Raw genomic sequence first — 15,481 nt, forward strand, 5'->3', positions numbered from 1 at the left:
CCTCTGGGTGATGGTATTGCTCGTCTGGGTGTCGGTATTACTCTCTGGGTGCCAGTATTACTCCTACTCCTCTGGTTGTCGGTAATACTCTCTGGATGCCGGTATTACGCCTCTGGGTGGGGTATTAATCCTCTGGATGTGGGTATTACTCCGCTGTGTGATGGTATTACTCCTCTATGTGACGGTATTACTCCTTGTGTGATGGGTTTATTCCTCTGGGTGACGGTATTACTCCTCTGGGTGATGGTGTTGCTCGCCTGGGTGTCGGTATTACTCTCTGGGTGCCAGTATTACTCCCACTCCTCTGGTTGTCGGTATTATTCTCTGGATGTCGGTATGACTTTTCTGGATGGGGTATTAATCCTCTGGATGTGGTTATTCCTCCGCTGGGTGATGGTACTATTCCTCGGTGTGTCGGTATTACTCCTCTGGCGTCTGTATTACTCATCTGGGTGACAGCATTAATCATCTGTATGATGGTATTGCTCCTCTGTGTGACGGTGTTACTCCTCTGGATGATGGTATTGCTCGCCTGGTGTCGGTATTCCTCTCTGGATGTCGATATTACTCATCTGGATGGGGTATTAATGTTCTGGATATAGTTATTACTCCGCCGGGTGACGGTATTATTCCTCTAGGTGTCGGTATTATGCCTCTGGTGTCTATATTAATCCTCTGGGTGACAGTATTACTCCTCTGGGTGATGGTATTACTCCTCTAGCTGACGGTATTACTTCTCTGGGTGATGGTATTACTCGGCTGGGTGGCGGTATTACTCTCTGGGTGTCGATATTACTCCTTTCGGTGTCCGTATTGCTCCTCTGGGTGTCCGTATTGCTCCTCTAGATGTCGGTATTACACCTCTGAGTGTCGGTATTACGCCTCTGGATGTCGGTATTACTCCTCTAGCTGACGGTATTACTCCTCTGGCTGAGGGTATTGATCCTCTGCATATCGGTACTAGTCCACTGGATATCGGTATTTCTCCTCTGGGTGACGGTATTACTCCTGTGGATGAAGATATTACTACTCGGAGTGATGCTATTACTCCGCTGGGTAGCGGTATTATTCCTCTGGTTTGTTATTACTCGTCTGGGTATCGGTATTACTCCTCTAGGTGTCGGTATTACTCCTCTGGGTGTCGGTATTACTCCTTTGGATATCGGTATTACTCATCTGGGTATCGATATTGCTACTCTGGGTGTTGGTATTGCTCCTTTGGGTGTACGTATTACTCCTCCGGGTGACGACATTATTCTTCTGGGTTTCGGTCTTACTCCTCTGGTTGACAGTATTACTCCTCTGGGTGTTGGTATAGCTCCTCTGGTTGTCGGTATTACTGATCTGGGTGACGTCATTACTCCTCTGGGTATCAGTATCACTCCTCTGGGTGACGGTCTTACTCCTCCGGTTGACAGTATTACTCCTCTGTGTGTTGGTATAGCTCCTCTGGTTGTCGGTATTACTGATCTGGGTGACGTCGTTACTCCTCTGGGTATCAGTATCACTCCTCTGGGTGACGGTCTTACTCCTCTGGGTGACGGTATTGCCCTCCATTTCTGCACTACTCCTCTAGATGTCGATATGACTCCTCTGGCTGTCGGTATTACTCCACTGGGTGACAGTATTATTCCTCTGGGTCTCGGTATTACTCCACGGAGTGACATTATTACTCCTCTGGGTGACAGTATTACTCCTCTGGGTGTCGGGATTACTCCTCTGGCTGCCGGTATTACTCCTCTGGGTGACAGTATTGTTCGTCTGCATGACATAATTACTCCTCTGGTTATCAGTATTACTCCTCTGGCACACAATATTACTCATCTGGGTGTCGGTATTAATCCTCTGGTGTCTGTATTACTCCTCTGGGTGACAGTATCACTCCTCTGGGTGATGGTATTGCTCGTCTGGGTGTCGGTATTACACTCTGGGTGCCAGTATTACTCCTACTCCTCTGGTTGTCGGTAATACTCTCTGGATGCCGATATTACGCCTCTGGATGGGGTATTGATCCTCTGGATGTGGGTATTACTCCACTGGGTGATGGTATTACTCCTCTGGGTGTCGGTATTATTCCACTGGCGTCTGTACTACTCATCTGGGTGACAGGATTACTCCTCTGTGTGATGGCATTACTCCTCTGTGTGACGGTATTAATTCTCTGTGTGATGGGATTACTCCTCTGGGTGATGGTATTACTCCTCTGGGTGATGGTATTGCTCGTCTGGGTCTGGGTATTACTCTCTGGGTGCCAGTATTACTCCCACTTCTCTAGTTGTCGGTATTATTCTCTGGATGTCGGTATGACTCTTCTGGATGGGGTATTAATCCTCTGGATGTGGGTATTCCTCCGCTGGGTGATGGTACTATTCCTCTGGGTGTCGGTATTACTCCTCTGGCGTCTGTATTACTCATCTGGGTGACAGCATTAATTATCTGTATGATGGTATTACTCCTCTGTGTGACAGTGTTAATCCTCTGCGTGATGGTATTGCTCGCCTGGGTGTCGGTATTAGTCTCTGGGTGCCGGTAGTATTCCTGCTCCTCTGGTTGTCGGTATTACTCTCTGGATGTCGATATTACTCCTCTGGATGGGGTATTAATGTTCTGGATGTAGTTATTACTCCGCCGGATGACGGCATTACTCCTCTGGTTGTCGGTATTACGCCTCTGGTGTCTATATTAATCCTCTGGCTGACAGTATTACTCCTCTGGGTGATGGTATTACTCCTCTAGCTGACGGTATTACTTATCTGGGTGACGGTATTACTCGGCTGGGTGCCGGTATTACTCTCTGGGTGTCGATATTACTCCTTTTGGTGTCGGTATTGCTCCTCTGGGTGTCCGTATTGCTCCTCTAGATGTCGGTATTACACTTCTGAGTGTCGGTATTACGCCTCTGGATGTCGGTATTACTCCTCTAGCTGACGGTATTACTCCTCTGGCTGATGGTATTAATCCTCTGGATGTCGGTATTAGTCCACTGAATATCGGTATTTTCCCTCTGGGTGACGGTATTACTCCTGTGGATGAAGATATTACTACTCGGAGTGATGCTATTACTCCGCTGGGTAGCGGTATTATTCCTCTGGTTTGTTATTACTCGTAAGGGTATCGGTATTACTCCTCTAGGTGTCGTTATTACTCCTCTGGGTTTCGGTATTACTCCTCTGGTTGACATTATTGCTCCACTGGCTGTTGGTATTGCTCCTCCGGCTTCGGTATTACTCTCTGGGTGACAGCATTTTTCCTCTGGGTCTCGGTATTATTCCACTGGGTGACAGTAGTACTCCTCTGGGTGACAGTTTTACTGCTCAGTGTGTCGGTAGTACACCTCTGGGTGACAATATTACTCCTCTGGGTATCGTCATTACTCCTCTGGCTATCAGTATTACTCCGATGGGTGACACTATTACTCCTCTGGGTGACGGTATTACTCCTCTGGTTATCAGTATTACTCCTCTGGTTGAAAGTATTACTAATCTGGGTGTCGGTATTAATCCTCTAGTGTCTGTATTAATCCCCAGGCTGAAAGTATTACTCCTCTGGGTGTTGGTATTACTGCTCTGCATGTCGGTATCACTCATCTGGGTGTCGGTATTCTTCCACCGGGTGATGGTATTACTCATTTTGATGTCGGTATTACTCCTCTGGATGTCGGTATTACTCCTCTGGGTGTCGGTATTTCTCCTCTTGGTGATAGTATTGCACCTCTGGATGGTGGTATTACTTCTGTGGATGTCGGTATTACTTCTCTGGGTGACGGTATCACTCCTCTGGATGTCGGTATTCTTCCAATAGGTGATGGTATTACTCATTTTGATGTCGGAATTACTCCTCTGGGTGTCGGTATTTCGCCTCTTGGTGACAGTATTGCTCCTCTGGATGGTGGTATTACTTCTGTGGATGTCGGTATTACTCCTCTGGGTGACGGTATCACTCCACTGGGTGTCGGTATTGCTCCTCTGGGTGACGGTATTACTCCTCTTCGTGACGTTTTTGCTCCCCTGCTCTTCGGTATTATTCCGCTGGGTGACACTATTACTTGTCTGGGTGATGGCATCACCCCTCTGGATTTCGGTATATCGCCTCCGGGTGTCGGTATTACTCATCTGGGTGTCGGCATTACTCCACTCGATGTCGGTATCACTCCTCTCCGTGTCGTTATTGCTCCTCCGTGTGTCGGTATTGCTCCTCTGGATGTCGATATTAATCCTCTGTGTGTCGGTATTACTCCTCTGGGTGTCGGTATTAATCTTCTGGGTGTCGGTTTTGGACCTCTGGGTGAGGGTTTTACTCCTGTGGATGTCTGTATTACTCCTCTGGCTGTCGGTCTTGCTCCTCTGGGTGTCAGTATTGCTCCTCTGGATGTAGTATTACTCCTCTGTGCAATGGCATTATTCATCTGGGTTTCGGTATCATTCCTCTGGACGACAGTATTACTCCTCTGGGTGTTGGTATTGCTCCTCTGGGTGTCGAGATTACTCATATGGGTGATGGCATTACTCCTCTGGGAATCGCTGTTACTCCAATGCGTGACAGCATTATTCCTCTTACTGACGGCATTGCTCCTCTCAGTGTCGGTACTACTCCTCTGGGTGTCGGGATTACTCCTCTGGCTGTCGGTATTACTCCTCTAGGTGACAGTATTACTCCTCTCGGTGTCGGTATTGCTCCTCTGGGTGTCCGTATTGCTCCTCTAGATGTCGGTATTACACCTCTGCATGTCGGTATCATGCCTCTGGTTGACAGTATTATGCCTCTGGCTGACAATATTACTCATCTGGATGTCGGTATTAATCCACCGGTGTCTGTATTACTCCACTCGGTGACAGTATTACTCCTCTGTGTGATGGTATTACTCCTCTGGTTATCGGTATTACTCTCTGGATGTCACTACGACTCCTCTGGATGGGGCATTAATCTTCTGGATGTGGGCATTACTTCGCTGGGTGAAGGTAATATTCCTCTGAGTGTCGCTATTACTCCTCTGGCGTCTGTATTACTCATCTGGGTGACAGTATTAATCCTCTGTGTGATGGTATTACTCCTCTGTGTGACGGTATTACTACTCTGGGTGATGGTATTGCTCGCCTGGGTGTCGGTATTACTCTCTGGGTGCCGGTATTACTCCTACTCATCTGGTATTCGGTATTACTCTCTGGATGTCGATATTACTCCTCTAGATGGGGTATTAATATTCTGGATGTGGGTATTATTCCGCCGGGTGATGGTATTACTCCTCTGGGTGTCGGTATTACTCCTCTGGTGTCTGTAATACTCCTCTGGCTGATAGTATTACTCCTCTGGGTGATGGTATTACTCCTCTAGCTGGTGGTATTACTCCTCTGGGTGGCGGTATTACTCGTCTGGGTGAAGGTATTACTCTCTGGGTGTCGGTATTACTCCTCTTCTTGTCGGTATTGCTCCACTGGGTGTCCGTATTGCTCCTCTAGATGTCGGCATTACACCTCTGCGTGTCGGTATTACGCCTCTAGTTGACAGTATTACTCCTATGGGTGTTGGTATTGCTCATCTTGTTGTCGATATTACTCATCTGGGTGACAGCATTACTCCTCTGGGTATCGGTATTACTCCTCTGGGTGTCGGTATTGCTCGTCTGGGTGTCGTTATTGTTCCTCTGGGTGTAGGCACTATTCCTCTGCGTGGCGACATTACTCATCTGGGTTTCGATATTACTCTTCTGGTTGACATTATTGCTCCTCTGGCTGTTGGTATTGCTCCTCTGGTTGTCGGTATTACTCATCTGGGTGACAGCATTACTCCTCTGGGTATCGGTATTTCTCTTCTGGGTAAAGGTATTACTCCTCTGGGTGGCGGTATTCCTCCTCTCGGTGTCGGTACTACTCCTCTAGATGTCGATATTACTCCTCTGGCTGTCGGTATTACTCTCTGGGTGACAGCATTTTCCTCTGGGTCTCGGTATTACTCCATTGGGTGACAGTATAACTCCTCTGGGTGACAGTTTTACTGCTCAGTGCGTCGGTAGTACTCCTCTGGGTGACAACATTACTCCTCTGGGTATCGTCATTACTCCTCTGGCTGTCAGAATTACACCTCTGGGTGACAATATTACTCCTCTGGGTATCGTCATTACTCCTCTGGCTGTCAGTATTACTCCTGTGGGTGACAATATTACTCCTCTGGGTGACGGTATTATTCCTCTGGTTATCAGTATTACTCCTCTGGTTGAAAGTATTATTAATCTGGGTGTCGGTAGTAATCCTCTAGTGTCTGTATTAATCCTCAGGCTGACAGTATTACTCCTCTGGATGTAGGTATTACTCCTCTGCATGTCGGTATCACTCATCTGGGTGTCGGTATTCTTCCACTGGGTGATTGTATTGCTCATTTTGATGTCGGTATTACTCCTCTGGATGTCGGTATTACTCCTCTGGGTGTCGGTATATCTCCTCTTGGTGACAGTATTGCTCCTCTAGATGGTGGTATTACTTCTGTGGATGTCGGCATTACTCCTCTGGGTGACGGTATCACTCCTCTGGGTGTCGGTATTGCTCCTCTGGCTAACAGTATTACTCCACGTCGTGACGTTTGTGCTCCCCTGCTCTTCGGTATTATTCATCTGGGTGACAGTATTACTTGTCTGGGTGACGGCATCACCCCTCTGGATTTCGGTATTACGCCTCCGGGTGTCGGTATTACTCATCTGGGTGTCGGTATTGCTCCTCTGGGTGTCGTTATTGCTCCTCTGGGTGTAGGCACTATTGCTCTGCGTGATGACGTTACTCATCTGGGTTTCGGTATTACTCTTCTGGTTGACATTATTGCCCCTCTGGCTGTTGGTATTGCTCCTCTGGTTGTCGGTATTACTCATCTGGGTGACAGCATTACTCCTCTGTGTATCGGTATTTCTCTTCTGGGTAAAGGTATTACTCCTCTGGGTGGCGGTATTCCTCCTCTCGGTGTCGGTACTACTCCTCTAGATGTCGATATTACTCCTCCGGCTTTCGGTATTACTCTCTGGGTGACAGCATTTTCCTCTGGGTCTCGGTATTACACCATTGGGTGACAATATTACCCCTCTGGGTGACAGTTTTACTGCTCAGTGTGTCGGTAGTACTCCTCTGGGTGACAATATTACTCCTCTGGGTATCGTCATTACTCCTCTGGCTGTCAGAATTGCACCTCTGGGTGACAATATTACTCCTCTGGGTATCGTCATTACTCCTCTGGCTGTCAGTATTACTCCTGTGGGTGACAATATTACTCCTCTGGATGTAGGTATTACTCCTCTTTTCGATGGCATTATTCATCTGGGTTTCGGTATTACTACTCTGGTCGACAGTAGTGCTCCTCTGGGTGTTGGTATTGCTCCTCTGGGTGTCGGGATTACTCATCTGGGTGACGGCAATACTCCTCTGGGAATCGCTATTACTCCAATGCGTGACAGCATTATTCCTCTTGCTGACGGCATTGCTCCTCTCAGTGTCGGTGCTACTCTTCTGGGTGTCGGGATTACTCCTCTGGCTGTCGGTATTACTCCTCTAGGTGACAATATTACTCCTCTGGGTGACGGTATTACTCCTCTGGTTATCAGTATTATTCCCCTGGATGACTATATTAGTCATTTGGGTGTCTGTATTAATTCTGTGCCGTCTGTATTACTCTGGGTTTCAGTATTACTCCACTTTTCGATGGTATTACTCTTCTTCGTGACGGTTTTACTCCCCTACGTTTTGGTATTACTTTTATGGGTGACGGTATTACTACTCCGGGTACCGGTATTACTCCTCTGGGTATCGGTATTGTTCCTATGGGTGTTGGTATTGCTCTTCTGGGTGTAGGTATTACTTCTCTTAGTGACGACATTACTCATCTGGGTTTCGGTATTACTCCTCTGGTTGACAGTATTACTCCTCTGGGTGTTGGTATTGCTCCTCTGGGTGATGACACTACTCATCTGGGTTTCGGTATTACTCCTCTGGTTGAAAGTATTACTCCTCTGGGAGACGGTATTACTCCTCTGGGTGAAGGTATTGCTCGCTCGGTGTCGGTACTTCTCCTCTAGATTTCGATATTACTCCTCTGGCTGTCGGTAGTACTCTCTGGGTGACGGTATTATTCCTTAGGGTCTCGGTATTACTCCACTGGGTGACAGTATTACACCCCTGGATGACAGTATTAATCCTCAGTGTGTCGGTAATGCTCCTCTGGGTGACAATATTACTCCTCTGGGTGTTGGGATTACTCCTCTGGCTGTCGTATTACTCCTCTGTGTGAGGGTATTACTCCTCTGGGTGACGGCATTACTCCTCTGGATATCGGTATTACTCATCTGGGTGACGGTCTTACTCCTCTGGGTGACGGTATTGCCCTCTCGATGTTGGCACTAATCCTCTCGATGTCGATATCACTCCTCTGGCTGTCGGTATTACTCCACTGAGTGACAGTATTACTCCTCTGGGTGACAGTATTACTCCTCTTGGTGTCGGTATTTCTCCTCTTGGTGACAGTATTTCTCCTCTGGATGGTGGTATTACTTCTGTGGATGTCGGCATTACTCCTCTGGGTGACGGTATCACTCCTCTGGGTATCGGTATTGCTCCTCTGGCTGACAGTATTACTCCTCTTCGTGACGTTTGTGCTCCCCTGCTCTTCGGTATTATTCATCTGGGTGACAGTATTACTTGTCTGGAAGACGGCATCACCCCTCTGGATTTCGGTATTACGCCTCCGGGTGTCGGTTTTACTCAGCTGGGTGTCGGTATTACTCCTCTCGATGTCGGTATTACTCCTCTCCGTGCCGTTGTTGCTCCTTCGTGTGTCGGTATTGCTCCTCTGGATGTCGATATTAATCCTCTGTGTGTCGGTATTACTCCTCTGGGTGTCGGTATTAATCTTCTGGGTGTCGGTTTTGGTCCTCTGGGTGAGGCTTTTACTCCTGTGGATGTCGGTATTACTCCTCTGGCTGTCGGTCTTGCTGCTCTGGGTGTCAGTATTGCTCCTCTGGATGTAGGTATTACTCGTCTTTGCGATGGCATTATTCATCTGGGTTTCGGTATTACTCCTCTGGTCGACAGTATTGCTCCTCTGGGTGTTGGTATTGCTCCTCTGGGTGTCGGGATTACTCATCTGGGTGACGGCATTACTCCTCTGGGAATCGCTATTACTCCAATGCGTGACAGCATTATTCCTCTTGCTGACGGCATTGCTCCTCTCAGTGTCGGTACTACTCCTCTGGGGGTCGGGATTACTCCTCTGGCTGTCGGTATTACTCCTGTAGGTGACAATATTACTCCTCTGGGTGACGGTATTAGTCCTCTCGTTATCAGTATTGTTCCCCTGGATGACTATATTAGTCATTTGGGTGTCTGTATTAATCCTGTGGCGTCTGTATTACTCTGGGTTACAGTATTACTCCACTGTTCGATGGTGTGTCGGTAATACTCCTCTGGGTGACAATATTACTCCTATGGGTGTTGGGATTACTCCTCTGGCTGTCGGTATTACTCGTCTGGGTGATAATATTATTCCTCTGGGTGATGGTATTATTCCTCTGGTGTCTGTATTACTCCTCTGCTTGGCAGTATTACTCATCTGTCTGAGGGTATTACTCCTCTGGGTGACGGCATTACTCCTCTGGATATCGGTATTACTCATCTGGGTATCGGTATTGCTACTCTAGGTGTTGGTATAGCTTCTATGGTTGTCGGTATTACTGATCTGGGTGACGTCATTACTCATATGGGTATCGGTATTACTCCTCTGGGTGACGGTCTTACTCCTCTGGGTGACGGTATTGCCCTCTCGATGTCGGCACTACTCCTCTAGATGTCGATATCACTCCTCTGGGTCTCGGTATTACTCCACTGAGTGACAGTATTACTCCTCTGGGTGACAGTATTACTCCTCTGGGTGTCGGGATTACTCCTCTGGGTCACAATAGTGCTCGTCTGGGTGACTTTATCACTCCTCTGGTTATCAGTATTGCTCCTCTGGCTGACAATATTACTCATCTGGGTGTCGGTATTAATCCTCTGGTGTCTGTATTACTCCTCTGGGTGACAGTATTACTCCTCTGCGTGATGGTATTGCTCGTCTGGGTGTCGGTATTACTCTCTTGGTGCTAGTATTACTCCTACTCATCTGGTTGTCGGTAATGCTCTCTGGATGCCGGTATTACGCCTCTGGGTGGGGGATTAATCCTCTGGATGTGGGTATTACTCCGCTGGGTGATGGTATTACTCCTCTGGGTGTCGGTATTACTCGACTGGCGTCTGTATTACTCATCTGAGTGACAGGATTACTCCTCTGTGTGATGGTATTACTCCTCTGCGTGACGGTATTACTCCTCTGTGTGATGGTATTGCTCGTCTGGGTGTCGGTATTACTCTCTGGGTGCCAGTATTACTCCCACTCCTCTGGTTGTCGGTTTTATTCTCTGGATGACGGTATGACTATTCTGGATGGGGTATTAATCCTCTGGATGTGGGTATTCCTCCGCTGGGTGATGGTACTATTCCTCTGGGTGTCGGTATTACTCCTCTGGCGTCTGTATTACTCATCTGGGTGACAGCAGTAATCATCTGTATGATGGTATTACTCCTCTGTGTGACGGTGTTACTCCTCTGGATGATGGTATTGCTCGCCTGGTGTCGGTATTACTCTCTGGGTGCCGGTATTATTCCTACTCCGCTGGTTGTCGGTATTACTCTCTGGATGTCGATATTACTCATCTGGATGGGGTATTAATGTTCTGGATGTAGTTATTTGTCCGCCGGGTGACGATATTACTCCTCTGTGTGTCGGTATTACACCTCTGGTGTCTATATTAATCCTCTGGGTGACAGTATTACTCCTCTGGGTGATGGTATTACTCCTCTAGCTGACGGTATTACTTCTCTGGGTGACGGTATTACTCAGCTGGGTGGCGGTATTACTCTCTGGGTGTCGATATTACTCCTTTCGGTGTCCGTATTGCTCCTCTGGGTGTCCGTATTGCTCCTCTAGATGTCGGTATTACACCTCTGAGTGTCGGTATTACGCCTCTGGATGTCGGTATTACTCCTCTAGCTGACGGTATTACTCGTCTGGCTGATGGTATTAACCCTCTGGATGTCGGTACTAGTCCACTGGATATCGGTATTTCTCCTCTGGGTGACGGTATTACTCCTGTGGGTGAAGATATTACTACTCGGAGTGATGCTATTACTCCGCTTGCTAGCGGTATTATTCCTCTGGTTTGTTATTTCTCGTCTGGGTATCGGTATTACTCCTCTAGGTGTCGGTATTACTCCTCTGGGTGTCGGTATTACTCCTTTGGATATCGGTATTACTCATCTGGGTATCGGTATTGCTACTCTGGGTGTTGGTATTGCTCCTTTGGGTGTAGGTATTACTCCTCCGGGTGACGACATTACTCATCTGGGTTTCGGTATTACTCCTCTGGTTGAAAGTATTACTCCTCTGGGTGTTGGTATAGCTCCTCTGGTTGTCGGTATTACTGATCTGGGTGACGTCATTACTCCTCTGGGTATCAGTATCACTCCTCTGCGTGACAGTCTTACTCCTCTGGGTGACGGTATTGTCCTCCATTTCTGCACTACTCCTCTAGATGTCGATATGACTCCATGGCTGTCGGTATTACTCCACTGGGTGACAGTATTATTCCTCTGGGTCTCGGTATTACTCCACTGAGTGACAGTATTACTCCTCTGAGTGACAGTATTACTCCTCTGGGTGTCGGGATTACTCCTCCGGCTGCCGGTATTACTCCTCTGGGTGACAATATTGCTCGTCTGCATGGCTTTATTACTCCTCTGGTTATCAGTATTACTCCTCTGGCACACAATATTACTCATCTGGGTGTCGGTATTAATCCTCTGGTGTCTGTATTACTCCTCTGGGTGACAGTACCACTCCTCTGGGTGATGGTATTGCTCGTCTGGGTGTCGGTATTACACTCTGGGTGCCAGTATTACTCCTACTCCTCTGGTTGTCGGTAATACTCTCTGGATGCCGATATTACGCCTCTGGATGGGGTATTGATCCTATGGATGTGGGTATTACTCCACTGGGTGATGGTATTACTCCTCTGGGTGTCGGTATTATTCTACTGGCGTCTGTACTACTCATCTGGGTGACAGGATTACTCCTCTGTGTGATGGCATTACTCCTCTGTGTGACGGTATTAATTCTCTGTGTGATGGGATTACTCCTCTGGGTGATGGTATTACTCCTCTGGGTGATGGTATTGCTCGTCTGGGTGTGGGTATTACTCTCTGGGTGCCAGTATCACTCCCACTCCTCTGGTTGTCGGTATTATTCTCTGGATGTCGGTATGACTCTTCTGGATGGGGTATTAATCCTCTGGATGTGGGTATTCCTCCGCTGGGTGATGGTACTATTCCTCTGGGTGTCGGTATTACTCCTCTGGTGTCTGTATTACTCATCTGGGCGACAGCATTAATTATCTGCATGATGGTATTACTCCTCTGTGTGACGGTGTTACTCCTCTGCGTGATGGTATTGCTCGCCTGGGTGTCGGTTTTACTCTCTGGGTGCCGGTTGTATTCCTGCTCCTCTGGTTGTCGGTATTACTCTCTGGATGTCGATATTACTCCTCTGGATGGGGTATTAATGTTCTGGATGTAGTTATTACTCCGCCGGATGACGGCATTACTCCTCTGGCTGTCGGTATTACGCCTCTGGTGTCTATATTAATCCTCTGGGTGACAGTATTACTCCTCTGGGTGATGGTATTACTCCTCTAGCTGACGGTATATCTTCTCTGGGTGACGGTATTACTCGGCTGGGTGCCGGTATTACTCTCTGGGTGTCGATATTACTCTTTTCGGTGTCGGTATTGCTCCTCTGGGTGTCCGTATTGCTCCTCTAGATGTCGGTATTACACCTCTGAGTGTCGGTATTACGCCTCTGGATGTCGGTATTACTCCTCTAGCTGACGGTATTACTCCTCTGGCTGATGGTATTAATCCTCTGGATGTCGGTATTAGTCCACTGAATATCGGTATTTCTCCTCTGGGTGACGGTATTACTCCTGTGGATGTAGATATTACTACTCGGAGTGATGCTATTACTCCGCTGGGTAGCGGTATTATTACTCTGGTTTGTTATTACTCGTCTGGGTATCGGTATTACTCCTCTAGGTGTCCGCATTACTCCTTTGGGTTTCGGTATTACTCCTCTGGTTGACATTATTGCTCCTCTGGCTGTTGGTATTGCTCCTCCGGCTTCGGTATTACTCTCTGGGTGACAGCATTTTTCCTCTGGGTCTCGGTATTATTCCACTGGGTGACAGTATTACTCCTCTGGGTGACAGTTTTACTGCTCAGTGTGTCGGTAGTACACCTCTGGGTGACAATATTACTCCTCTGGGTATCGTCATTACTCCTCTGGCTATCAGTATTACTCCGATGGGTGACACTATTACTCCTCTGGGTGACGGTATTACTCCTCTGGTTATCAGTATTACTCCTCTGGTTGAAAATATTACTAATATGGGTGTCGGTATTAATCCTCTAGTGTCTGTATTAATCCTCAGGCTGAAAGTATTAATCCTCTGGGTGTTGGTATTACTGCTCTGCATGTCGGTATCACTCATCTGGGTGTCGGTATTCTTCCACTGGGTGATGGTATTACTCATTTTGATGTCGGTATTACTCCTCTGGATATCGGTATTACTCCTCTGGGTGTCGGTATTTCTCCTCTTGGTGATAGTATTGCACCTCTGGATGGTGGTATTACTTCTGTGGCTGTCGGTATTACTCCTCTGGGTGACGGTATCACACCTCTGGATGTCGGTATTCTTCCAATTGGTGATGGTATTACTCATTTTGATGTCGGAATTACTCCTCTGGGTGTCGGTATTTCGCCTCTTGGTGACAGTATTGCTCCTCTGGATGGTGGTATTACTTCTGTGGATGTCGGTATTACTCCTCTGGGTGACGGCATCACTCCACTGGGTGTCGGTATTGCTCCTCTGGGTGACGGTATTACTCCTCTTCGTGACGTTTTTGCTCCCCTGCTCTTCGGTATTATTCCGCTGGGTGACATTATTACTTCTCTGGGTGACGGCATCACCCGTCTGGATTTCGGTATAACGCCTCCGGGTGTCGGTATTACTCATCTGGGTGTCGGCATTACTCCACTCGATGTCGGTATTACTCCTCTCCGTGTCGTTATTGCTCCTCCGTGTGTCGGTATTGCTCCTATGGATGTCGATATTAATCCTCTGTGTGTCGGTATTACTCCTCTGGGTGTCGGTATTAATCTTCTTGGTGTCGGTTTTGGTCCTCTGGGTGAGGGCTTTACTCATGTGGATGTCGGTATTACTCCTCTGCCTGTCGGTATTGCTCCTCTAGGTGTCAGTATTGCTCCTCTGGATGTAGTATTACTCATCTGTGCAATGGCATTATTCATCTGGATTTCGGTATTACTCCTCTGGTCGACAGTATTACTCCTCTGGGTGTTGGTATTGCTCCTCTGGGTGTCGAGATTACTCATCTGGGTGATGGCATTACTCCTCTGGGAATCGCTGTTACTCCAATTCTTGACAGCATTATTCCTCTTACTGACGGGCATTGCTCCTCTCAGTGTCGGTACTACTCCTCTGGGTGTCGGGATTACTCCTCTGGCTGTCGGTATTACTCCTCTAGGTGACAGTATTACTCCTCTGGCTGTCGGTATTGCTCCTCTGGTTATCAGTATTACTCCTCTGTGATGATATTGCTTGTCTGGGTGTCGGTATTACTCTCTGGGTGCCGATATTACTCCTACTCCTCTGGTTGTCGGTATTATTCTCTGGATGTCGGTATTATTCCTCTGGATGGGGTATTACTCCTCTTGATGTGGGTATTACTCCGATGGATGATGGTATTACTCATCTATGTGTCGGTATTACTCCTCTGGCGTCTGTATTACCCATCTGGGTGAAAGTATTACTCCTCTGTTTGATGATATTACTCCTCTGTGTGACAGTATTACACCTCTGGGGGATGGTATTGCTCGTTTGGATGTCGGTATTACTCTCTGGGTGCCGGTATTACTCCTCTGGTGTCTGTATTACTCCTCTGGGTGGCAGTATTACTCCTCTGTGTGAGGGTATTACTCATCTGCGTGACGGCATTACTCCTCTGGATATCGGTATTACTCATCTGGTTATCGGTATTGCTACTCTGGGTGTTGGTATTGCTCCTTTGGGTGTAGGTATTACTCCTCCGGGTGAATAGATTACTCATCTGCGTTTCGGTATTACTCCTCTGGTTGACAGTATTACTCCTCTGCGTGTTGGTATAGCTCCTCTGGTTGTCGGTATTACAGATCTGGGTGGCGTCATTACTCCTCTGGGTCTCGGTATTACTCCTCTGGGTGACGGTCCTACTCCTCTGGGTGACGCTATTGCTCCTGTCGGTGTCGGTACTACTCCTCTAGATGTCGATATCACTCCTCTGGCTGTCGGTATTACTCCACTGGGTGA

At 47.7% G+C, this 15,481-nt stretch overlaps 1 protein-coding gene across 1 annotated transcript; it reads right to left on the minus strand.

Annotated features, from left to right (window-relative positions):
- Positions 1-8,313: 8,313 nt before the first annotated feature.
- On the minus strand, positions 8,314-14,320 carry LOC139269196 (uncharacterized). Its single transcript, XM_070888288.1, has 2 exons — positions 13,645-14,320; positions 8,314-9,332 (listed from the first exon to the last, which is right to left on the minus strand). The coding sequence occupies exons 1-2, from the start codon at positions 14,318-14,320 to the stop codon at positions 8,314-8,316; spliced, it is 1,695 nt and encodes a 564-aa protein (XP_070744389.1).
- Between the last annotated feature and the right edge of the window lie 1,161 nt (positions 14,321-15,481).

The sequence above is a fragment of the Pristiophorus japonicus genome, chromosome 8 (genome assembly GCF_044704955.1).
Source record: "Pristiophorus japonicus isolate sPriJap1 chromosome 8, sPriJap1.hap1, whole genome shotgun sequence".
NCBI classification, from domain to species: Eukaryota; Metazoa; Chordata; class Chondrichthyes; family Pristiophoridae; genus Pristiophorus; species Pristiophorus japonicus.